The 27,052-nt window shown below is 43.6% G+C and overlaps 1 protein-coding gene across 1 annotated transcript in view; it reads right to left on the bottom strand.

Annotated features, from left to right (window-relative positions):
* Positions 1–4,267: 4,267 nt before the first annotated feature.
* Positions 4,268–27,052, bottom strand: part of LOC139767440 (uncharacterized) — a 228,134-nt gene continuing 205,349 nt past the window's right edge. Inside the window, exons 5-8 of the mRNA XM_071696822.1 lie at positions 25,568–25,745; positions 17,941–18,070; positions 13,206–13,400; positions 4,268–4,507 (exon numbers count right to left, since the gene is read on the bottom strand). Of these exons, the coding sequence (XP_071552923.1) occupies positions 4,422–4,507; positions 13,206–13,400; positions 17,941–18,070; positions 25,568–25,745 (589 nt within the window). The 3' untranslated portion in view covers positions 4,268–4,421. The remainder of the gene's footprint in view (positions 4,508–13,205; positions 13,401–17,940; positions 18,071–25,567; positions 25,746–27,052) is intronic.

The raw sequence follows: 27,052 nt of genomic DNA, 5'->3' as shown, positions 1-27,052 counted from the left end.
AATAATTTATCATAAACATACTAAAATAATGACTGAATAATTAGAACAATTTCAAAATCATTTATGATGAACAATTTTGAAATTATTTATCATAAACAAATGCTTTCGTTATTATTGTAATTCATAAACATCCAGTACAGATAAAGAGATATTTTGACTTGACGAATAACACATATGGATAGACATTTCTCCTTAAAGATAGACATGTATTGTCTATCTACACAGTAGATGATGACATTGGAATTAGAAATGAGTGAAAGAAATGAATTGAAAGCAATACATCATGAAGGAAGAATGAAACATGTGAAGAGTGGGATGTTCTGTGTCCAGGAGCTGGTAAAATGGAGTGTGTGTGTGTGTGTGTGTGTGTGTGTGTGTGTGTGTGTGTGTGTGTTGAGTGTGTGTGTGTGATTGTGTTGTGTGTGTGTATGTGTGTGTGTGTGTGTGTGTGTGTGTGTATGTGTGTGTATGTGTATGTGTGTTGTGTGTGTGTGTGTGTGTGTATGTATGTGTGTGTGTGTGTGTGTGTGTGTGTGTGTGTGTGTGTGTGTGTGTGTTAAGTGTGTGTTGTGTGTGTGTGTGTGTGTGTGTGTGTGTGTGTGTGTGTGTGTGTGTGTGTGTGTGTTGTGTGTGTGTGTGTGTGTGTGTGTGTGTATGTGTGTGTGTGTGTGTGTGTGTGTGTGTGTGTGTGTTATGTGTGTGTGTGTGTGTGTGTTGTGTTTGTGTGTTGTGTGTGTGTGTGGTGTGTGTGTGTGTGTGTGTGTGTATGTGTGTGTGTGTGTGTGTGTGTGTGTGTGTGTGTGTGTGTGTGTGTGTGTGTGTGTGTGTGTGTGTGTGTTGTGTGTGTGTGTGTGTGTGTGTGTGTGTGTGTGTGTGGGTGTGTGTGTGTGTGTTGGTGTTTTGGGGTTGTGTGGTGGGTTTGTTTGGTGGTGTGTGTTATTTTGTGGGTGTGTGTGTGGTGGGGGTGTGTGTGGGGGTGTGTTGTGTGTTGGTGGTGTGGGTGTGTGGGTGTGTGGGGTGGGTGTTGTGTGTGTATGTGTGTGTGTGTGTGTGGGTGTGTGTGTGGGTGTGTGTGTGGGTGTGTGTTGGTTTTTGGGGGTTGTGTGTTGGTGTTTTGGTGGGGGTGTGTGGGTTTTTGGTGTGTGGGGGGTGTGTGGGTGGTGTGTGGGGTGGTGGTGGGTGTGTGTTTTTGTGTGTGGGGGGGTTTTGTGTGTTTTTATGTTGTTGTGTTGTGGGGTGTGTGTGGGTGTGTGTTGGGTGTGTGGGTTTTGGTGGGTGGTGTGTGTGGTGGGGGGGTTTTGGGTGGGGGGGTTGTGTGGGGGTGTGTGTGTGTGGGGTGTGTGTTTGGGTGTGTTTGGTTGTGTGTGGGTGTTGTGTGTGGGGGGGTGTGTGGGTTGGTGGGGTGTGGTGGTGTGTTTGTGTGGTGTGTTGTGGGGGGTTTTGTGTGTGGGTTTGTGTGTGTGTGTGTGTTGTGGTGGGTGTGTGTGTGGGTGGGGTGTGTGGTGTTGTTTTGTGTGTTGTGGTGTGGGTGTGTGTGGGTGTGGTGTGTGGTGGTGTGTGGGTGTGTGTGGGTGTGGGGACGCCCTGATTGTATCAGAGAAAGACCCCTTTTGTGGTTTAAAAAAACTACTAGCTGTTTGGGATCCGGATTCAAAACCCCTGAAGTCGGTTTTCGATCCGTTCCCGAATACATCAAGTCGGGTTTTCGATCCGGATCGAGACCTTGAAGTCGGATTCCGATCCGTATTCAAAATACATCAAGTCGATTCGATCCGGTTTCGAGACCTTGAAGTCGGATTCCGATCCGTATTCGAATACATCAAGCGGACCCCGATCCGGATTCGAAAACCCTAAAGTCAATGAACCCGAACCCATCTTTCCCCAATTCGTTGTCTGGGCTCGAACTGTGTATTGTCTTCAGCGTATTAAAATTTGTTTGTTTTGGTACAGTGTTGACACACACACACACAGATGGACACAATATATCAATATACTACGTCAATATAGTTGTAATATATATGATAATATATATATATATACTGCCATGTATATATTCACTCTTGCCCTCGTTTGCGAGGTAGCGTTAAGAACAGAGGAGTGAGGTTTTGAGGGGAATATCCTCACTTGGTCCCCTTCTCTGTTCCTTCTTTTGAAAAAGTAATATATATATATATATATATATATATATATATATATATATATATATATATATATATCCCTGGGGATAGGGGAGAAAGAATACTTCCCACGTATTCCCTGCGTGTCGTAGAAGGCGACTAAAAGGGGAGGGAGCGGGGGGCTGGAAATCCTCCCCTCTCACTTTTTTTTTTTTTTTTTTTTTTTTTTTTTTTAATTTTCCAAAAGAGGGAACAGAGAAGGGGCCCAGGTGAGGATATTCCCTCAAGGGCCCAGTCCTCTGTTCTCAACGCTACCTCGCTAATGCGGGAAATGGCGAATAGTATGAAAGAAAGAAAGAAATATATATATATATATATATATATATATATATATATATATATATATATATATGCCTATACACGCACATGTACATAGTCATACATACTTGCCTTCATCCATTCCCGGCGCTACCCCGTCCAGCAAACTCTCTCATTCCGGTACCCATCATACCAAGTTCTCATTCAAAGTATCAAAATATACCCGGAATATGTTTCCATTTGGGTATAATACTCGAAATGGCCTTTGAAACATACCACCAAAGGCCATATGTCACCTTTGAAACATACCTCAAAGGCTAAATGTCACTTTTGAAACATACTTCAAAGGCTAAATGTCACTTTTGAAACATACCTCAAAGGCTAAATGTCAATTTTGAAACATACTTCAAAGGCTAAATGTCACCTTTGAAACATACCTCAAAGGCTAAATGTCAATTTTGAAACATACTTCAAAGGCTAAATGTCACTTTTGAAACATACTTCAAAGGCCAAATGTCACTTTTGAAACATACCCCAAAGGCCAAATGTCACTTTTGAAACACCCCAAAGGCCAAATGTCACTTTTGAAACATACCCCAAAGGCCAAATGTCACTTTTGAGACATACCTCAAAGGCCAAATGCCCCCTTTGAAACATACCTTAAAAGGCCAAATGTCACTTTTGAGACATACCTCAAAGGCCAAATGTCCCCTTTGAAACATACCTTAAAAGGCTAAATGTCACTTTTGAAACATACTTCAAAGGCTGAATGTCACTTTTGAAACATACCTTAAAGGCCAAATGTCACTTTTGAAACATACTTCAAAGGCTAAATGTCACTTTTGAAACATACCTCAAAGGCTAAATGTCACTTTTGAAACATACTTCAAAGGCTAAATGTCACTTTTGAAACATACCTTAAAGGCCAAATGTCACTTTTGAAACATACTTCAAAGGCCAAATGTCACCTTTGAAACATACCCCAAAAGGCTAAATGTCCCTCATTTTGGAAAGAATTCCAAAATGGCTCAGATTTCTATTTTCGTTCACTTAGTACGATGGTCGTCAGATGTGGTAGAGGGTAGCAATGTTCTACTATCTACCATGACCAGGTGTTGCAGGGGGTAGAAATGTTCTACTATCTACCATGACCAGGTGTTGTAGGGGGTAGAAAAGTTCTACCATCTACCATGATCAGGTGTAGTAGGGGTAGAAATGTTCTACTATCTACCATGACCAGGTGTTGTAGGGGGTAGACATGTTCTACTATCTACCATGACCAGGTGTAGTAGGGGGTAGAAATGTTCTACTATCTACCATGACCAGGTGTTGTAAGGGGTAGAAATGTTCTACTATCTACCATGACCAGGTGTAGTAGAGGGTAGAAATGTTCTACTATCTACCATGGTCGGGTGGCGTGGCATTTCATAATGTGACCTCAGGTGGCGTGGCCTCTCATAATGTGACCTCCAGGCGGTGTGACCTCTCATAATGTGACCTCCAGGTGGTGTGACCTCTCATTACGTGACCTCCAGGTGGTGTGACCTGTCATTACGTGACCTCCAGGTGGTGTGACCTCTCATAATGTGACCTCCAGGTGGTGTGACCTCTCATTACGTGACCTCCAGGTGGTGTGACCTCTCATTACGTGACCTCCAGGTGGTGTGACCCCCATTACGTGACTTCCAGGCGGTGTGACCTCCAGGTGGTGTGATCCCCCATTACGTGACCTCCAGTGGTGTGTGACCTCCTAATGGTGTGACCTCTCAATTACGTGACCTGCAGGCGGTGTGACCTCTCATTACGTGACCCTCCAGGCGGTGTGATGACCTCTCATTACGTGACCCTCCAGGCGGTGTGATGACCTCTCATTACGTGACCCTCCAGGCGGTGTGATGACCTCCCATGACGTGACCTCCAGGCGGTGTGTGACCTCCCAGGTGGTGTGTGACCTTCCAATGGTGTGACCTCTTATTGGTCAAGCTTTCAGTTGGCATTAACGGTGAGCATTTCCAAGCTAACTGCTCCAGTGAGGGAGGTTCGATGCTCCGAGATGAAGTGGGCGTATTTGTCTGGAAGTAAAAAACATAATTAATTCACTTTTAATTAATAATTTGGAAGTAAAAACATAATTAATTAACTTTTAATTAATAATTTGGAAGTAAAAACATAACTAATTCATTTTTAATTAATAATTTGGAAGTAAAAACATAATTAATTCATTTTTAATTAATAATTTGGAAGTAAAAACATAATTAATTTACTTTTAATTAATAATTTGGGAGTAAAAACATAATTAATTCATTTTTAATTAATAATTTGGAGGTAAAAACATAATTAATTCACTTTTAATTAATAATTTGGAAGTAAAAACATAATTAATTCACTTTTAATTAATAATTTGGAAGTAAAAACATAATTAATTCACTTTTAATTAATAATTTGGAAGTAAAAACATAATTAATTCATTTTTAATTAATAATTTGGAAGTAAAACATAATTAATTCACTTTTAATTAATAATTTGGAAGTAAAAACATAATTAATTCACTTTTAATTAATAATTTGGAAGTAAAAACATAATTAATTCACTTTTAATCAATAATTTGGAAGTAAAAACATAATTGATTCACTTTTAATTAATAATTTGGAAGTAAAAACATAATTAATTCACTTTTAATTAATAATTTGGAAGTAAAAACATAATTAATTCACTTTTAATTAATAATTTGGAAGTAAAAACATAATTAATTCACTTTTAATTAATAATTTGGAAGTAAAAACATAATTAATTCACTTTTAATTAATAATTTGGAATAAAAACATAATTAATTCATTTTTGATTAATAATTTGGAAGTAAAAACATAATTAATTCATTTTTAATTAATAATTTGGAAGTAAAAACATAATTAATTCATTTCTAATTAATAATTTGGAAGTAAAAACATAATTAATTCACTTTTAATTAATAATTTGGGAGTAAAAACATAATTAATTCATTTTTAATTAATAATTCACTTTAGAATGTACCATCTCTTGGTCAACACCGGGGGGGGGGGCGTCACTTGGTACTTTTTAAAACTAAGTTAAAAGTCATTATTTACCCGCCGTCAGTTATCGTAAACAAATCAAAATAATGAATTATTGTTTAGAACATGTTTAAAGTCATTTATCATAAACAAATTAAAATAATTGATGAATCTATAGAGCATGTTTAAAGTCATTTATCATAAACAAATTAGAATAATGACTGAATAATTAGAACAATTTTAAATAATTTATCATAAACAAATTAGAATAATGGCTGAATAATTAGAACAATTTTAAATAATTTATCATAAACAAATTAGAATAATGACTGAATAATTAGAACAATTTTAAATAATTTATCATAAACAAATCAAAATAATGACTGAATGTTTAGAACGTTTAAAATAATTTATCATAAACATACTAAAATAATGACTGAATAATTAGAACAATTTTAAATAATTTATGATGAACAATTTTGAAATTATTCATCATAAACAAATGCTTTCGTTATTATTATAATTCATAAACATCCAGTACAGATAAAGAGATATTTTGACTTGACGAATAACACATATGGATAGACATTTCTCCTTAAAGATAGACATGTATTGTCTATCTACACAGTAGATGATGACATTGGAATTAGAAATGAGTGAAAGAAATGAAATGAAAGCAATACATCATGAAGGAAGAATGAAACATGTGAAGAGTGGGATGTTCTGTGTCCAGGAGCTGGTAAACAAATGCAGTGTGTGTGTGTGTGTGTGTGTGTGTGTGTGTGTGAGTTGTGTGTGTGTGTTTGTGTGTTATATGTGTGTGTGTGTGTGTTGTGTTTGTGTGTATGTGTATGTGTGTGTGTGTGTGTGTGTGTGTGTGTATGTGTGTGTATGTGTATGTGTGTTGTGTGTGTGTGTGTGTGTGTGTATGTATGTGTGTGTGTGTGTGTGTGTGTGTGTGTGTGTGTGTGTGTGTGTGTTAAGTGTGTGTTGTGTGTGTGTGTGTGTGTGTGTGTGTGTGTGTGTTGAGTGTGTGTGTGTGTGTTGTGTGTGTGTGTGTGTGTGTGTGTGTGTATGTGTGTGTTGTGTGTGTGTGTGTGTGTGTGTGTGTTATATGTGTGTGTGTGAGTGTGTTGTGTTTGTGTGTTGTGTGTGTGTGTGTGTGTGTGTGTGTGTGTGTGTGTGTGTTAAGTGTGTGTTGTGTGTGTGTGTGTGTGTGTGTGTGATTGTGTTGTGTGTGTGTGTGTTGTGTGTGTGTGTGTGTGTGTTGTGTGTGTTGTGTGTGTGTGTGTGTGTTTTTAAAACACCATTGTCCCAAAACATTACGTCCTTTCTCCACATCATTTCTCTTTTCTCTGGTGGATGAAGTCTCTCTCTCTCTCTCTCTCTCTCTCTCTCTCTCTCTCTCTCTCTCTCTCTCTCTCTCTCTCTCTCTCCCCTGTCTACCATGGTGGACAGAGGTACAGACGCCCTCTCATGTTTCACAAAGTCTCGTCTTAAATTTTTGGACGCCATGAACAACACTTGAGAAGGAATGAATGTGATTGTAGTCCAGCTGGTAAACAACTTGTCAACCATTTTCGTCTCGGTGTGAGTGAATTCGTCGAATCCATTGTTTTCCCTGTAGACAGTCAGTTATTTCCCTGTAGACAGTCAGTTATTTCCGTGTAGACAGGCAGAATTTTCTCTGTAGACAGTCAGTTATTTCCCTGTAGACAGTCAGTTATTTCCCTGTAGACAGTCAGTTATTTCCCTGTAGACAGTCAGTTATTTCCATGTAGACAGTCAGTTATTTCCCTGTAGACAGTCAGTTATTTCCTTGGAGACAGTCAATGTTTTCCCTGTAGACAGTCAGTTATTTCCCTGTAGACAGTCAGTTATTTCCCTGTAGACAGTCAGTTATTTCCCTGTAGACAGGCAGTTATTTCCCTGTAGACAGTCAGTGTTTTCCCTGTAGACAGTCAGTTATTTCCCTGTAGACAGTCAGTTATTTCCCTGTAGACAGTCAGTGTTTTCCCTGTAGACAGTCAGTTATTTCCCTGTAGACAGTCAGTTATTTCCCTGTAGACAGTCAGTTATTTCCCTGTAGACAGTCAGTGTTTTCCCTGTAGACAGGCAGTTATTTCCCTGTAGACGGTCAGTGTTTTCCCTGTAGACAGTCAATGTTTTCCCTGTAGACAGTCAGTTATTTCCCTGTAGACAGTCAGTTATTTCCCTGTAGACAGTCAATGTTTTCCCTGTGGACAGGCAGAATTTTCTCTGTAGACAGTCAGTGTTTTCCCTGTAGACAGTCAGTGTTTTCCCCGTAGACAGTCAGTGTTTTCCCTGTAGCCAGTCAGTTATTTCCCTGTAGACAGTAAGTTACTTCCCTGTAGACAGTCAATGTTTTCCCTGTAAACAGGCAATGTTTTCCCTGCAGACAGGCAATGTTTTCCCTGTAGACAGTCAATGTTTTCCCTGTAGACAGTCAGTTATTTCCCTGTAGACAGTCAGTTATTTCCCTGTAGACAGGCAGTTATTTCCCTGTAGACAGTCAATGTTTTCCCTGTAGACAGTCAATGTTTTCCCTGTAGACAGTCAATGTTTTCCCTGTAGACAGTCAATGTTTTCCCTGTAGACAGTCAGTGTTTTCCCTGTAGACAGTCAATGTTTTCCCTGTAGACAGTCAATGTTTTCCCTGTGGACAGGCAGAATTTTCTCTGTAGACAGTCAGTGTTTTCCCTGTAGACAGTCAGTGTTTTCCCTGTAGACAGGCAGTTATTTCCCTGTAGACAGTCAGTTATTTCCCTGTAGACAGTCAGTTATTTCCCTGTAGACAGTCAGTTATTTCCCTGTAGACAGTCAATGTTTTTTCCTGTAGACAGTTTGCGATCTGTAGCTCTGGTGGCTTGTCGAATCCCCAAGTTTCTTTCACATATATGTTTTCCTCCATCAGAATTTCAAGATCTGTTTTGTCACAACGACTTCATAAGCCTTCGAGGTTCCTCCCTCCTTCTTCTTCCACTCCTCCAGGTAAGTTTGATGTAGTCCTTGTTATCCTTCATCTCTCGTGTGCGTCCTTCGCATCATCTGCAAACATGGTCGGGTGGGAGAGTCCACCAAAATATCAGAGGATCCAACACCTTACCCTGTCGGCAAGCCACTTGTGACCCATTTGGAAAATCTCCCAACTTGCATCCTTTTTTTCTTTCTTTCTCCTCTTCCACTTTGGTAATCTCTTTAGTACCAGTGATTATTTCTTTTTTTCCATGGGGTGATAGGGTCAAAGGCTTTCTTTCACGTGGTGATAGGGTCAAAGGCTTTTTTTCACCGGGTGATAGGGTCAAAGGCTTTCTTTCATGGGGTGATAGGGTCAAAGGCTTTCTTTCACGGGGTGATAGGGTCAAAGGCTTTCTTTCACGGGGTGATAGGGTCAAAGGCTTTCTTTCACGGGGGGATAGGGTCAAAGGCTTTCTTTCACGTGGTGATAGGGTCAAAGGCTTTCTTTCACGGGGTGATAGGGTCAAAGGCTTTCTTTCACGGGGTGATAGGGGTCAAAGGCTTTCTTTCATGGGGTGATAGGATCAAAGGCTTTCTTTCACGGGGTGATAGGGTCAAAGGCTTTCTTTCACGGGGTGATAGGGGTCAAAGGCTTTCTTTCATGGGGTGATAGGGTCAAAGGCTTTCTTTCACGGGGTGATAGGATCAAAGGCTTTCTTTCACGGGGTGATAGGGTCAAAGGCTTTCTTTCACGGGGTGATAGGGTCAAAGGCTTTCTTTCACGGGGTGATAGGGGTCAAAGGCTTTCTTTCATGGGGTGATAGGGTCAAAGGCTTTCTTTCACGGGGTGATAGGGTCAAAGGCTTTCTTTCACGGGGTGATAGGGGTCAAAGGCTTTCTTTCATGGGGTGATAGGATCAAAGGCTTTCTTTCACGGGGTGATAGGGTCAAAGGCTTTCTTTCACGGGGTGATAGGGTCAAAGGCTTTCTTTCACGGGGTGATAGGGTCAAAGGCTTTCTTTCACGGGGTGATAGGATCAAAGGCTTTCTTTCACGGGGTGATAGGGGTCAAAGGCTTTCTTTCATGGGGTGATAGGGTCAAAGGCTTTCTTTCACGGGGTGATAGGATCAAAGGCTCTCTTTCACGGGGTGATAGGGTCAAAGGCTTTCTTTCACGGGGTGATAGGGGTCAAAGGCTTTCTTTCAAGGGGTGATAGGGTCCAACTTTGTACACAATATATTCACTCTCTACCATTATCTTAGACGAACATTCCTCCCCTGGTGAAGGAGGTGCTCTGTCCTCTCGCCTCATCTAATATCTTCCATTCTTTCTCTTTTTTTCTGCCTTTTCTTCTTATAATCTTTTGTATTTCCTCTCTTCCTTTGGCCCATCAGTTTTCTTTATCCTCTTTTCCTTCGGTCTATCAGTTTTCTTTTTCTTCCGTTTTTTTTTTTTTTCCCCTTCTTTTGCCACTTTTTTTTTTTCTCCTCATTTCTCGCCCCTGGTCTTCATCCAAGCCAATTACAATCAACGATTGTTAACTTATCATTTACCATTTGGGTCACAACCACCTTACGAGTAAGTCCATCTGTTTTGGGTCTTCATCCTCTGTATGTATGTATGTATGTATGTATGTATGTATGTATGTATGAATGTATGTATGTTTTCCATGTGTATATGCGTTTCTGTATCTGTCTGTACGTTTACTGTAATGTGTGTGTGTGTGTGTGTGTGTGTGTGTGTGGGGCACATGAATATGGGAAAATTTTATGAAAACTATTTACTACCTACATTTTAAAGCACTATAACTATATATATATGAAAAAATATTGGAACCTTCTACTCTGCTAGAACACACACACACACAATATATCATATATATATATATATATATATATATTATATATATATATATATATATATATATATATATATATATATATATATATATATATATATATATATATATATATTGGAAAGGATCACAATTTTGCGCGTGATCAAGATATTCCTATGAGTCCACGGGGAAAATGAAACACGAAAAAGTTCCCAAGTGCACTTTCGTGTAATAATCACATCATCAGGGGAGACACGAGAGAGATATACAGTCAGTTGTATACAACGAAGAGACGAAGCTAGGGCGCCATTTGGTAAACATGTTTACCAAATGGCGTCCTAGTTTCGTCCTCTTCGATGTATATCTACTGACTGTTATATCTCTCTCTTGTGTCTCCCCTGATGATGTGATTATTACACGAAAGTGCACTTGGGAACTTTTCGTGTTTTCATTTTCCCCGTGGACTCATAGGAATATATATATATTATATATATATATATATATTATATATATAATATATATATATACACATCAAATTTACACTGGCTACAGCGGAAGCAAAATGGTCCAAAATGCCATTTATTTTTTATATAAAAAACTCCAGCATTTCTCTAATTATGCAAAAAAGATGATGCCAATTCCATCCTAGGCTTCTAAATGTCACTACGTCTTGATTATAAGTTGCAATGGTTTCCCACCTTCCATGGGATATCTCTCCCTTATCGCTCTTTATCTTCTTATCTTAATCTTTATCTTCTTATCTTAATCTTTATCTTCTTATCTTAATCTTTATCTTCTTATCTTAATCTTTATCTTCTTATCTTAATCTTTATCTTCTTATCTTTACTCTTTATCTTCTTATCTTAATCTTATCTTCTTATCTTCCTCTTATCTTCTTATCTTCAATCTGTATCTTTCCTTATCTTACTCTTATCTTTTATCTTAATCTTCACTTCTTATCTAATCTTCTCTTATATCTTTATCCTTCTATCTTCTTATCTAACTTTATCTTCTTATCTTAATCTTATCTTCTTATTCTTAATACTTTCTAATCTTAATCTAATTTCTTCTTATCTTTATCTTTATCTTCTATCTTAATCTTTATCTTCTTTATCTTTCTTTATCTTCTCTATCTTAATCTTATCTTCTTATTAATCTTTATCTTCTTATCTTAAATCTTTATCTTCTTATCTTAATCTTTCTCTTCTTATCTTATCTTTATCTTCTTATCTTAATTCTTTATCTTCTTATCTTAATCTTTATCTTCTTATCTTAATCTTTATCTTCTTATCTTGATCTTTATCTTCTTATCTATATCTTTCTCTTTTTTTATCTTATCTTTATCTTCTTATCTTAATCTTTATCTTCTTATCTTAATCTTTATCTTCTTATCTTATTCTTTCTCTCGTTATCTTAATCTTTATCTTCTTATCTTAATCTTTATCTTCTTATCTTAATCTTTATCTTCTTATCTTATTCTTTCTCTCGTTATCTTAATCTTTATCTTCTTATCTTAATCTTTATCTTCTTATCTTGATCTTTATCTTCTTATCTTAATCTTTATCTTCTTATCTTAATCTTTATCTTCTTTCTCTCGTTATCTTAATCTTTATCTTCTTATCTTAATCTTTATCTTCTTATCTTGATCTTTATCTTCTTATCTTAATCTTTATCTTCTTATCTTAATCTTTATCTTCTTATCTTATTCTTTCTCTCGTTATCTTAATCTTTATCTTCTTATCTGAATCTTTATCTTCTTATCTTGATCTTTATCTTCTTATCTTAATCTTTATCTTCTTATCTTAATCTTTATCTTCTTATCTTGATCTTTATCTTCTTATCTTAATCTTTATCTTCTTATCTTAATCTTTCTCTTCTTATCTTGATCTTTATCTTCTTATCTTGATCTTTATCTTCTTATCTTAATCTTTCTCTTCTTATCTTGATCTTTATCTTCTTATCTTAATCTTTATCTTCTTATCTTAATCTTTCTCTTCTTATCTTGATCTTTATCTTCTTATCTTAATCTTTATCTTCTTATCTTAATCTTTATCTTCTTATCTTAATCTTTATCTTCTTATCTTACTCTTTATATCCTTATCTTAATCTTTATCTTCTTATCTTACTCTTTATCTCCTTATCTTAATCTTTATCTTCTTATCTTACTCTTTATATCCTTATCTTAATCTTTATCTTCTTATCTTAATCTTTATCTTCTTATCTTAATCTTTATCTTCTTATCTTAATCTTTATCTTCTTATCTTAATCTTTATCTTCTGATCTTAATCTTCATCTTCTTATCTTAATCTTTATCTTCTTATCTGAATCTTTATCTTCTTATCTTAATCTTTATCTTCTTATCTTAATCTTTCTCTTCTTATCTTGATCTTTATCTTCTTATCTTGATCTTTATCTTCTTATCTTAATCTTTCTCTTCTTATCTTGATCTTTATCTTCTTATCTTAATCTTTATCTTCTTATCTTAATCTTTCTCTTCTTATCTTGATCTTTATCTTCTTATCTTAATCTTTATCTTCTTATCTTAATCTTTATCTTCTTATCTTAATCTTTATCTTCTTATCTTACTCTTTATATCCTTATCTTAATCTTTATCTTCTTATCTTACTCTTTATCTCCTTATCTTAATCTTTATCTTCTTATCTTACTCTTTATATCCTTATCTTAATCTTTATCTTCTTATCTTAATCTTTATCTTCTTATCTTAATCTTTATCTTCTTATCTTAATCTTTATCTTCTTATCTGACGAAGAAGAAGAAGAAGGTGGAGGAGTGAGGGTGTATGTGTGTGTGTGTGTGTCTATGTGTACACCAGGCGGAGTGGGGCGGCCGGGGGTCGGTCGGGACGGCCCCACGGGGGACGGGGCGGGTCGGGGCCCCCGTTTAGCCGCCCGTGGGCCACTCACTGGCTATGGAGACGAGGAGGATGCCCCAGGCGACGCCCCAGAACCAGCCGACGAGGAAGAAGGTGACGGTGAAGAGCTGGACGAAGCCGGTCACGGCTGTCACCACCACGGAGGTGAAGCGACGACCGGTCGTCTCCACGGCGCCCAACCGGTTACGGCCCCAACACAGCCCCAACCACCCGCTGGCTGCTGTGCCTGAGGAGAAGGAAGAGGACCTGTTACATACGCATGTGACACGGTGTTACATACGCATGTGACACAGTGTTATATACGCATGTGACACGGTGTTACATACGCATGTGACACGGTGTTACATACGCATGTGACACGGTGTTACATACGAGGAGGACGACCTGTTACATACACATGTGACACAGTGTTACATGCGAGGAGGAGGACCTGTTACATACGCATGTGACACAGTGTTACATACGAGGAGGAGGACCTGTTACATACGCATGTGACACAGTGTTACATGCGAGGAGAAGGACCTGTTACATACGCATGTGACACGGTGTTACATACGCATGTGACACGGTGTTACATACGAGGAGGAGGACCTGTTACATACGCATGTGACACGGTGTTACATACGCATGTGACACGGTGTTACATACGCATGTGACACGGTGTTACATACGAGGAGGAGGACCTCTTACATACGCATGTGACACGGTGTTACACACGAGGAGGAGGACCTGTTACATACACATGTGACACAGTGTTACATGCGAGGAGGAGGACCTGTTACATACGCATGTGACACAGTGTTACATACGAGGAGGAGGACCTGTTACATACGCATGTGACACAGTGTTACATGCGAGGAGGAGGACCTGTTACATACGCATGTGACACGGTGTTACATACGCATGTGACACAGTGTTACATACGAAGAGGAGGACCTGTTACATACGCATGTGACACGGTGTTACATAAGCATGTGACACAGTGTTACATGCGAGGAGGAGGACCTGTTACATACGCATGTGACACGGTGTTACATACGCATATGACACGGTGTTACATACGCATGTGACACAGTGTTACATACGAGGAGGAGGACCTGTTACATACGAGGAGGACGTGTTACATACGCACGTGACACGGTGTTACATACGCATATGACACGGTGTTACATACGCATGTGACAGACTGTTAGATACGTACGTGACAGAATGTTAGATACGTACGTAACAATGTTAGATACGCATGTGACAGAGGAGAAGAAGAGCGTGTTAGATACGCACGTGACAGAGTGTTACATACGCACGTGACACAGTGTTACATACGCATGTGACACAGTGTTATATACGCATGTGACACAGTGTTACATACGCATGTGACACAGTGTTACATACGAGGAGGAGAACGTGTTACATACGCATGTGACACAGTGTTACATACGAGGAGGAGGACCTGTTACATACGCATGTGACACAATGTTACATACGAGGAGGAGGACGTGTTGCATACGCACGTGACACAGTGTTACATACGAGGAGGAGGACCTGTTACATATGCATGTGACACAGTGTTACATACGAGGAGGAGGACCTGTTACATACGTACGTGACACAGTGTTACATACGAGGAGGAGGACCTGTTACATACGCATGTGACACAGTGTTACATACGCATGTGACACAGTGTTACATACGCATGTGACACAGTGTTACATACGAGGAGGAGGACATGTTACATACGCACGTGACACAGTGTTACATACGAGGAGGAGGACCTGTTACATACGCACGTGACACAGTGTTACATACGAGGAGGAGGACGTGTTGCATACGCACGTGACAGTGGTACATACGCACGTGACACATTGTTACATACGCACGTGACACATTGTTACATACGCACGTGACACAGTGTTACATACGCATGTGACAGAGTGGAACTACGCACGTGCGTACACGTGCGTAGTATGTGCTAATATATGGGAGGGGGGAGGGGGGGGTTATGTAGTGCTTATAACACAGTGGGGGCAACATAGGAGCCACGTACACGTGGTATGTGGGGGGATATATGAACCTTATAACACAGCGGGGGCAACATAGGAGCCACGTACACGTGGTATGTGGGGGGATATATGAACCTTATAACACAGTGGGGGCAACATAGGAGCCACGTACACGTGGTATGTGGGGGGATATATGAACCTTATAACACAGCGGGGGCAACATAGGAGCCACGTACACGATACAGTAAGGGACACAGAAGGTGGGGCACGTGATACAGTAAGGGACACAGAAGATGGGGCATGTGATACAGTAAGGGACACAGAAGGTGGGGCACGTGATACAGTAAGGGACACAGAAGATGGGGCATGTGATACAGTAAGGGACACAGAAGATGGGGCACGTGATACAGTAAGGGACACAGAAGATGGAGCACTTGATACAGTAAGGGACACAGAAGATGGAGCACTTGATACAGTAAGGGACACAGAAGGTGGGGCACGTGATACAGTAAGGGACACAGAAGATGGGGCACGTGATACAGTAAGGGACACAGAAGATGGAGCACTTGATACAGTAAGGGACACAGAAGATGGAGCACTTGATACAGTAAGGGACACAGAAGGTGGGGCACGTGATACAGTAAGGGACACAGAAGATGGAGCACTTGATACAGTAAGGGACACAGAAGGTGGGGCACGTGATACAGTAAGGGACACAGAAGATGGAGCACTTGATACAGTAAGGGACACAGAAGATGGGGCACGTGATACAGTAAGGGACACAGAAGATGGAGCACTTGATACAGTAAGGGACACAGAAGATGGAGCACTTGATACAGTAAGGGACACAGAAGATGGGGCACGCGATACAGTAAGGGACACAGAAGATGGGGCACGTGATACAGTAAGGGACACAGAAGGTGGGGCACGTGATACAGTAAGGGACACAGAAGATGGGGCACGTGATACAGTAAGGGACACAGAAGATGGAGCACTTGATACAGTAAGGGACACAGAAGGTGGGGCATGAGATACAGTAAGAGACACAGAGGGGAGCAAACATGATACAGCAGGAGACACAGAAGGGAGGGTACATAATACAGCAGGGGACACAGAAGGGAGTAAACATGATACAGCAGGGAACACAGAAGGGAGGGTACATAATACAGCAGGAAACACAGAAGGAAGTAAACATGATACAGCAGGAGACACAGAAGGAAGTAAACATGATACAGCAGGAGACACAGAAGGAAGTAAACATGATACAGCAGGAGACACAGAAGGAAGTAAACATGATACAGCAGGAGACACAGAAGGAAGTAAACATAATACAGCAGGAAACACAGAAGGGAGTAAACATAATACAGCAGGAGACACAGAAGGGAGTAAACATGATACAGCAGGAGACACAGAAGGGAGCAAACATGATAGAGCAGGAGACACAGAAGGGAGTAAATATGATACAGCAGGAGACACAGAAGGGAGTAAACATGATACAGCAGGAGACACAGAAGGGAGTAAACATGATACAGCAGGAGACACAGAAGGGAGTAAACATGATAGAGCAGGAGACACAGAAGGGAGGGTACATAATACAGCAGGAGACACAGAAGGGAGGGTACATAATACAGCAGGAGACACAGAAGGGAGGAAACATGATACAGCAAGAGACACAGAAGGGAGGAAACATGATACAGCAGGAGACACAGAAGGGAGTAAACATGATACAGTAGTAGACACAGAAGGAAGTAAACATGATACAGCAGGAGACACAGAAGAGAGTAAACATGATACAGCAGGATATACAGAAGGGAGTAAACATGATACAGCAGGAGATACAGAAGGAAGTAAACATGATACAGTAGGAGACACAGAAGGGAGTAAACATGATACAACAGGAGACACAGAAGGAAGTAAACATGATACAGCAGGAGACACAGAAGGGAGTAAACATGATACAACAGGAGACACAGAAGGGAGGAAACATGATACAGCAAGAGAAACAGAAGGAAGTAAACATGATACAGCAGGATATACAGAAGGGAGTAAACATGATACAGCAGGAGACACAGAAGGAAGTAAACATGATACAGTAGGAGACACAGAAGGGAGTAAACATGATACAACAGGAGACACAGAAGGGAGGAAACATGATACAGCAAGAGAAACAGAAGGAAGTAAACATGATACAGCAGGAGACACAGAAGGAAGTAAACATGATACAGCAGGAGACACAGAAGGGAGGAAACATGATACAGCAAGAGAAACAGAAGGAAGTAAACATAATACAGCAGGAGACACAGAAGGGAGTAAACATGATACAGCAGGAGACACAGAATTGAGTAAACATGATACAGCAGGAGACACAGAAGGGAGGGTACATGATACAGCAGGAGACACAGAATTGAGTAAACATGATACAGCAGGAGACACAGAAGGAAGTAAACATGATACAGCAGGAGACACAGAAGGGAGGAAACATGATACAGCAGGAGACACAGAAGGAAGTAAACATGATACAGCAGGAGACACAGAAGGAAGTAAACATGATACAGCAGGAGACACAGAAGGGAGGAAACATGATACAGCAGGAGACACAGAAGGGAGTAAACATAGAAGTCAGAGCAGATGATACAGTCAATAATCTAAAGTCATAGAAGGAGTCGGATTACAATGTAACATAGAAAATAACATTATCACATGGGAATACGTGTGTGTGTGTGTGTGTGTGTGTGTGTGTGTGTGTGTGTGTGTCTGTGTACTTACCTAAGCCAGGCAGGACGATATTCAGCGTGAGGCACAGAGCAGCCAGGGAGCGCGGGAGGACTGGCAGAGCTCCTCTGATGACAGACGTCACGTCCACCAGGTGTGGGGGAAGAGTCAGCTCGCTCACCGTCTACACCGGGCGCGGGAGGAGGTGAGCAACACCAGGCGCGGGAGGAGGTGAGCAACACCAGGCGCGGGAGGAGGTGAGCAACACCAGGCGCGGGAGGAGGTGAGCAACACCAGGCGCGGGAGGAGGTGACCAACACCAGGCGCGGGAGGAGGTGAGCAACACCAGGCGCGGGAGGAGGCGAGCAACACCAGGTGCGGGAGGAGGTGAGCAACACCGGCCGCGGGAGGAGGTGAGCAACACCAGGTGCGGGAGGAGGCGAGCAACACCAGGTGCGGGAGGAGGTGAGCAACACCGGCCGCGGGAGGAGGTGAGCAACACCAGGCGCGGGAGGAGGTGAGCAACACCAGGCGCGGGAGGAGGTGAGCAACACCAGGCGCGGGAGGAGGTGAGCAACACCGGCCGCGGGAGGAGGTGAGCAACACCAGGCGCGGGAGGAGGTGAGCAACACCGGCCGCGGAGGTGAGCAACACCAGGCGCGGGAGGAGGTGAGCAACACCGGCCGCGGGAGGAGGTGACCAACACCAGGCGCGGGAGGAGGTGAGCAACCCCGGCCGCGGGAGGAGGCGAGCAACACCAGGCGCGGGAGGAGGTGAGCAACACCAGGTGCGGGAGGAGGTGACCAACACCGGGCGCGGGAGGAGGTGACCAACACCAGGCGCGGGAGGAGGTGACCAACACCAGGCGCGGGAGGAGGTGAGCAACACCGGCCGCGGGAGGAGGTGACCAACACCAGGCGCGGGAGGAGGTGAGCACCACCAGGCGCGGGAGGAGGTGAGCAACACCAGGCGCGGGAGGAGGTGAGCAACACCAGGCGCGGGAGGAGGTGAGCAACACCGGCCGCGGGAGGAGGTGAGCAACACCGGCCGCGGGAGGAGGTGAGCAACACCAGGCGCGGGAGGAGGTGAGCAACACCAGGCGCGGGAGGAGGTGACCAACACCGGGCGCGGGAGGAGGTGAGCAACACCAGGTGCGGGAGGAGGTGACCAACACCGGCCGCGGGAGGAGGTGACCAACACCAGGCGCGGGAGGAGGTGAGCAACACCAGGTGCGGGAGGAGGTGACCAACACCGGGCGCGGGAGGAGGTGACCAACACCAGGCGCGGGAGGAGGTGAGCAACACCAGGCGCGGGAGGAGGTGAGCAACACCAGGCGCGGGAGGAGGTGACCAACACCAGGCGTGGGAGGAGAAGGGAAAACGTTATTATACAGGAAGGGAAGACATTATTTAAATAGAAGATAAAAATAAATTACAGAATCATAAAATGAAATTGGTTCATAAAAGACAAGATCATCATGAAAGAAATTGAGTAGGATAAAAAAATGTTGACATTCGTGGTATATATATATATATATATATATATATATATATATATATATATATATATATATATATATATATATATATATATATATTTATATATATATATATATATATATATATATATATATATATATATATATATATATATATATATATATATATATATATATATATATTCCTTAATGAAAGATATAAAGGTGAAATCGCACTTCGGTATGTGTTCACACAGTGCTACTTAACATGTAGTTTTTCTCCCCATGTGGCAGGACGTGTTTTCGTGGAGACAATCCACCTCATCATCAGGTGTTGCCAGTACTTAACATATATATATCCATTCATATACACATATATGTACATAAACGCACATATACGCACATATACGTACATATACATATCAACATATACATACACACACATATGTATATATATATATATATATATATATATATATATATATATATATATATATATATATATATATATATATATATATATATTTTTATACTTTGTCGCTGTCTCCCGCGTTTGCGAGGTAGCGCAAGGAAACAGACGAAAGAAATGGCCCAACCCCCCCCCCCCCATACACATGTATATACATACGTCCACACACGCAAATATACATACCTACACAGCTTTCCATGGTTTACCCCAGACGCTTCACATGCCTTGATTCAATCCACTGACAGCACGTCAACCCCGGTATACCACATCGCTCCAATTCACTCTATTCCTTGCCCTCCTTTCACCCTCCTGCATGTTCAGGCCCCGATCACACAAAATCTTTTTCACTCCATCTTTCCACCTCCAATTTGGTCTCCCTTTTCTCCTTGCTCCCTCCACCTCCGACACATATATCCTCTTGGTCAATCTTTCCTCACTCATCCTCTCCATGTGCCCAAACCACTTCAAAACACCCTCTTCTGCTCTCTCAACCACGCTCTTTTTATTTCCACACATCTCTCTTACCCTTACGTTACTCACTCGATCAAACCACCTCACACCACACATTGTCCTTAAACATCTCATTTCCAGCACATCCATCCTCCTGCGCACAACTCTATCCATAGCCCACGCCTCGCAACCATACAACATTGTTGGAACCACTATTCCTTCTAACATACCCATTTTTGCTTTCCGAGATAATGTTCTCGACTTCCACACATTCTTCAAGGCCCCCAGAATTTTCGCCCCCTCCCCCACCCTATGATCCACTTCCGCTTCCATGGTTCCATCCGCTGCCAGATCCACTCCCAGATATCTAAAACACTTCACTTCCTCCAGTTTTTCTCCATTCAAACTCACCTCCCAATTGACTTGACCCTCAACCCTACTGTACCTAATAACCTTGCTCTTATTCACATTTACTTTTAACTTTCTTCTTTCACACACTTTACCAAACTCAGTCACCAGCTTCTGCAATTTCTCACATGAATCAGCCACCAGCGCTGTATCATCAGCGAACAACAACTGACTCACTTCCCAAGCTCTCTCATCCCCAACAGACTTCATACTTGCCCCTCTTTCCAAAACTCTTGCATTCACCTCCCTAACAACCCCATCCATAAACAAATTAAACAACCATGGAGACATCACACACCCCTGCCGCAAACCTACATTCACTGAGAACCAATCACTTTCCTCTCTTCCTACACGTACACATGCCTTACATCCTCGATAAAAACTTTTCACTGCTTCTAACAACTTTCCTCCCACACCATATATTCTTAATACCTTCCACAGAGCATCTCTATCAACTCTATCATATGCCTTCTCCAGATCCATAAATGCTACATACAAATCCATTTGCTTTTCTAAGTATTTCTCACATACATTCTTCAAAGCAAACACCTGATCCACACATCCTCTACCACTTCTGAAACCACACTGCTCTTCCCCAATCTGATGCTCTGTACATGCCTTCACCCTCTCAATCAATACCCTCCCATATAATTTACCAGGAATACTCAACAAACTTATACCTCTGTAATTTGAGCACTCACTCTTATCACCTTTGCCTTTGTACAATGGCACTATGCACGCATTCCGCCAATCCTCAGGCACCTCACCATGAGTCATACATACATATATATATATATATATATATATATATATATATATATATATATACACACACATATACATATTCCTACATCCTTGCCTTCATCCATTCCTGGCGCTACCCCGCCCTAAGGGAAACAGCATCGCTACTCCCCACTTCAGCGAGGTAGCGCTAGGATAACAGACCAAAAAAATAAAAAGGCCACATTTGTTCAAACTCAGTCTCTCCCTGCCATGTGGAATGCACCGAAACCACAGCTCCTTTTCCACATCCAGGCCCCACAGACCTTTCCATGGTTTACCTCAGACGCTTCACATATATTTCTAGGAAAAGGAGAGAGAGAATTCTTATTACGTGTGCGTGTGTTGTAGAAGGTGACTAAAAAGGGGAGGAAGTAGAGGGCTGGAAACCTATCTCCTCTTGTATTTTCAGGATCTAAAAGATGGAATAAAATCTTGGCCACAAACGTGTACATAATAGGCTCATATTTTTTTTTTCTTTAACTAAAAGAGATGACACAAGTCATTGCGTTTTTACACAAAACACACACACACACACACACACACACACACACACACACACACACACACACACACACACTCACACACACACCGAATAGACCATTACACTACAAAAATACAATTCATATGATTCTATTAAACTTGTTATTATTCCTCTATGAACGGCGGCACAGCATGTTTCGTGGGGACAACCCACCTCATCAGGTGCCAGTACTGAATAGAATTATTCCAATCCCAATATCATAGTAGGATTATCACCGCACAATGTCTAACCCCCCTTTGGCCCTTAGCTGGCGACTAAGGGCAGCCCTTGGGGTACCCTTTCCTAACCCCTTTGGCCCTTAGCTGGCTACCAGGGACAGAGTGATGAAGGGGTGTTACGTGGAGGGGATTGACCTGGGTAGCTAGGTGTGTCAAGGATAACTATCATTATATTTACGTTTTTATTGTTTGGTTAATGACTTAATGGGTTGTAAAGTCGCCTCGGGAGGTAATTAAGGGTTAGTTTATTACTGTCGGTCAGAATAGAGTGTTATCTATTGTGATGTTAGGGTTTAAATGAGTTTGTTAAGTACTGGCAACACCTGATGATGAGGTGGATTGTCTCCATGAAAACACGTCCTGCCACATTTGTAGAAAAACTACATGTTAAGTAGCACTGTGTGAACACATACCGAAGTGCGATTTCACCTTTATATCTTTCATTAAGGAATATATATATATATATATATATATATATATATATATATATATATATATATATATATATATATATATATATATATATATTTATATATGCTGTTTCCCGCATCAGCAAGGTAGCGCCAAGAAACAGACGAAGAATGGCCTAACCACTCATACACACACACACACACACACACACACACACACACACACAGACACACACACACACACACACACGCATAGAAAACGGGTTTGTCAGCGCCGAGAAGAGCCTTAGACAGGCCACCTCAAGGCCGAGGAGGGGGAAGGCGGGGGGCCAGACCATATAGTGAGGTGGCCATGAAGGAGGCGACGGGAGGACCATGGTGATATGAGGTGGTCATGAAGGGGGCGACGGGAGGACCATAGTGATATGAGGAGGTCATGAAGGGGGCGACGGGAGGACCATGGTGGTATGAGGTGGTCATGAAGTAGGCGACATGAGGAGTATAGTGATATGAGGTGGTCATGAAGTAGGCGACGTGAGGACCATGGTGGTATGAGGTGGCCATGAAGGGGGCGACGAGAGGACCATGGTGGCATGAGGTGGCCATGAAGTAGGCGACGAGAGGACCATGGTGGTATGAGGTGGCCATGAAGAGGGCGACGGGAGGACCATGGTGGTATGAGGTGGCCATGAAGGAGGCGACGGGAGGACCATGTTGGTATGAGGTGGCCATGAAGGAAGCGACGGGAGGTTCATGGTGGTATGAGGTGGCCATGAAGGGGGCGACGAGAGGACCAGGGTGGTATGAGGTGGCCATGAAGTAGGCGACGGGAGGACCATGGTGGCATGAGGTGGCCATGAAGGGGGCGACGAGAGGACCATGGTGGTATGAGGTGGCCATGAAGAGGGCGACGGGAGGACCATGATGGTATGAGGTAGCTGTGAAGAGGGCGACGGGAGGACCATGATGGTATGAGGTGGCCGTGAAGGCGGCAACGGGAGGACCATATTGGTATGAGGTGGCCATGAAGAGGGCGACGAGAGGACCATGGTGGTATGAGGTGGCCATGAAGGAGGCGACGGGAGGACCATGTTGGTATGAGGTGGCCATGAAGGAGGCGACGGGAGGACCATGTTGGTATGAAGTGGCCATGAAGGAGGTGACGGGAGGGCCAATGATAGTATGAGGTGGCCATGAAGGAGGCGGGCGACGGGAGGACTCACGACAGAGGGGCGACGGTGATGGGAGGACCTGGTATGAGGTGGCCATGAAAGGAGGCGACGGGAGGGCCATGATAGTATGAGGTGGCCGTGAAGGGGGCGGGGCGACGGGAAGACTCACAACAGAGGGGCGACGGTGATGGGAAGACCATGATAGTATGAGGTGGCCATGAAAGGAGGCGACGGGAGGACCATGATAGTATAAGGTGGCCATGAAAGGAGGCGACGGGAGGACCATGATAGTATAAGGTGGCCATGGGAAGACCAATGATGGTATGAGGTGGCCGTGAAGGGGCGGGCGATGGGAGGACCATGATAGTATAAGGTGGCCATGGGAAGACCAATGATGGTATGAGGTGGCCGTGAAGGGGCGGGCGACGGGAGGACCATGATAGTATAAGGTGGCCATGGGAAGACCAATGATAGTATAAGGTGGCCATGAAGGGAGCGGGGGGCGACGGGAGGACTCACAACAGAGGGGCGACGGTGATGGGAGGACCTGGTATGACGTGGCCATGAAAGGAGGCGACGGGAGGACCATGATAGTATAAGGTGGCCATGGGAAGACCAATGATGGTATGAGGTGGCCGTGAAGGGGCGGGCGATGGGAGGACCATGATAGTATAAGGTGGCCATGGGAAGACCAATGATAGTATAAGGTGGCCATGAAGGGAGCGGGGGGCGACGGGAGGACTCACAACAGATGGGCGACGGTGATGGGAAGACCTGGTATGACGTGGCCATGAAAGGAGGCGACGGGAGGACCATGATAGTATAAGGTGGCCATGGGAAGACCAATGATGGTATGAGGTGGCCGTGAAGGGGCGGGCGATGGGAGGACCATGATAGTATAAGGTGGCCATGGGAAGACCAATGATAGTATAAGGTGGCCATGAAGGGAGCGGGGGGCGACGGGAGGACTCACAACAGATGGGCGACGGTGATGGGAGGACCTGGTATGACGTGGCCATGAAAGGAGGCGACGGGAGGACCATGATAGTATAAGGTGGCTATGGGAAGACCAATGATGGTATGAGGTGGCCGTGAAGGGGCGGGCGATGGGAGGACCATGATAGTATAAGGTGGCCATGGGAAGACCAATGACAGTATAAGGTGGCCATGAAGGGAGCGGGGGGCGACGGGAAGACTCACAACAGATGGGCGACGGTGATGGGAGGACCTGGTATGACGTGGCCATGAAAGGAGGCGACGGGAGGACCATGATAGTATAAGGTGGCCATGGGAAGACCAATGATAGTATAAGGTGGCCATGAAGGGAGCGGGGGGCGACGGGAAGACTCACAACAGATGGGCGACGGTGATGGGAGGACCTGGTATGACGTGGCCATGAAAGGAGGCGACGGGAGGACCATGATAGTATAAGGTGGCCATGGGAAGACCAATGATAGTATAAGGTGGCCATGAAGGGAGCGGGGGGCGACGGGAAGACTCACAACAGATGGGCGACGGTGATGGGAGGACCTGGTATGACGTGGCCATGAAAGGAGGCGACGGGAGGACCAATGATAGTATAAGGTGGCCATGAAGGGAGCGGGGGGGCGACGGGAGGACCATGATAGTATAAGGTGGCCATGGGAAGACCAATGATGGTATGAGGTGGCCATGAAAGGAGGCGACGGGAGGACCAATGATAGTATAAGGTGGCCATGAAGGGAGCGGGGGGGCGTGCGACGGGAAGACTCACAACAGATGGGCGACGGTGATGGGAGGACCTGGTACCCGGGCCTCGGAAGAAACCCTGGAGAAGGACGATCGGTATAGTGTCGTTGCCCCCGCCGGGTTTCTCCATCCCGTAATCGGCGCGTTCCCGATGTATCGGCGTCGGCTCCCCGATGTCGTCCACCACGATCTCCGGGGCCAGCCTGGGGCAGGTAGAGTCTGGTCAGATCCGATTACGGGGCAGGGGATATGGGGCGGGGCTAAGATATGGGGTGGTAAGTTCAGATGGGGCTAAGATATGGGGTGGTAAGTTCAGATGGGGCCAAGACAAGGGAAGGTAAGTTCAGGTTGGGCCAAGACCAGGGATGGTAAGTTTAGATGGGGCTAAGATAAGGGATGGTAAGTTCAGGTGGGGCCAAGACAAGGGGTGGTAAGTTCAGATGGGGCCATGACAAGGGATGGTAAGTTCAGATGGGGCCAAGGCAAGGGAAGGTAAGTTTAGATGGGGCTAAGACAAGGGATGGTAAGTTCAGATGGGGTCAAGACAAGGGATGGTAAGTTCAGATGGGGCCGAGACAAGGGATGGTAAGTTCAGATGGGGCCAAGACAAGGGGTGGTAAGTTCAGATGGGGCCATGACAAGGGATGGTAAGTTCAGATGGGGCCAAGGCAAGGGAAGGTAAGTTTAGATGGGGCTAAGACAAGGGATGGTAAGTTCAGATGGGGTCAAGACAAGGGATGGTAAGTTCAGATGGGGTCAAGACAAGGGGTGGTAAGTTCAGATGGGGCTAAGATATGGGGTGGTAAGTTCAGATGGGGCCAAGACAAGGGATGGTAAGTTCAGATGGGGCTAAGACAAGGGATGGTAAGTTCAGATGGGGTCAAGACAAGGGATGGTAAGTTCAGGTGGGGCCAAGACAAGGGATGGTAAGTTCAGATGGGGCCAAGACAAGGGGTGGTAAGTTCAGGTGGGGTCAAGACAAGGGATGGTAAGTTCAGATGGGGCCAAGACAAGGAATGGTAAGTTCAGGTGGGGCCAAGACAATAGGTGGTAAGTTCAGATGGGGCCAAGGCAAGGAACGGTAAGTTCAGATGGGGCCAAGACAAGGGATGGTAAGTTCAGGTGGGGCCAAGACAAGGGATGGTAAGTTCAGGTGGGGCCAAGACAATAGGTGGTAAGTTCAGATGGGGCCAAGGCAAGGGAAGGTAAGTTTAGATGGGGCCAAGACAAGGGATGGTAAGTTCAGATGGGGCCAAGACAAGGGATGGTAAGTTCAGATGGGGTCAAGATAAGGGGTGGTAAGTTCAGATGGGGCCAAGACAAGGGGTGGTAAGTTTAGATGGGGTCAAGACAAGGGATGGTAAGTTCAGATGGGGCCAAGACAAGGGATGGTAAGTTCAGGTGGGGCCAAGACAAGGGGTGGTAAGTTCAGATGGGGCCAAGACAAGGGATGGTAAGTTCAGATGGGGCCAAGACAAGGGATGGTAAGTTCAGATGGGGCCAAGACAAG

Source organism: Panulirus ornatus, chromosome 61 (assembly GCF_036320965.1).
Source record: "Panulirus ornatus isolate Po-2019 chromosome 61, ASM3632096v1, whole genome shotgun sequence".
Lineage (NCBI taxonomy): Eukaryota > Metazoa > Arthropoda > Malacostraca > Decapoda > Palinuridae > Panulirus > Panulirus ornatus.
Note: the sequence above shows the minus strand (reverse complement) of the source record. Positions and strands in the feature narration are given on the sequence as shown.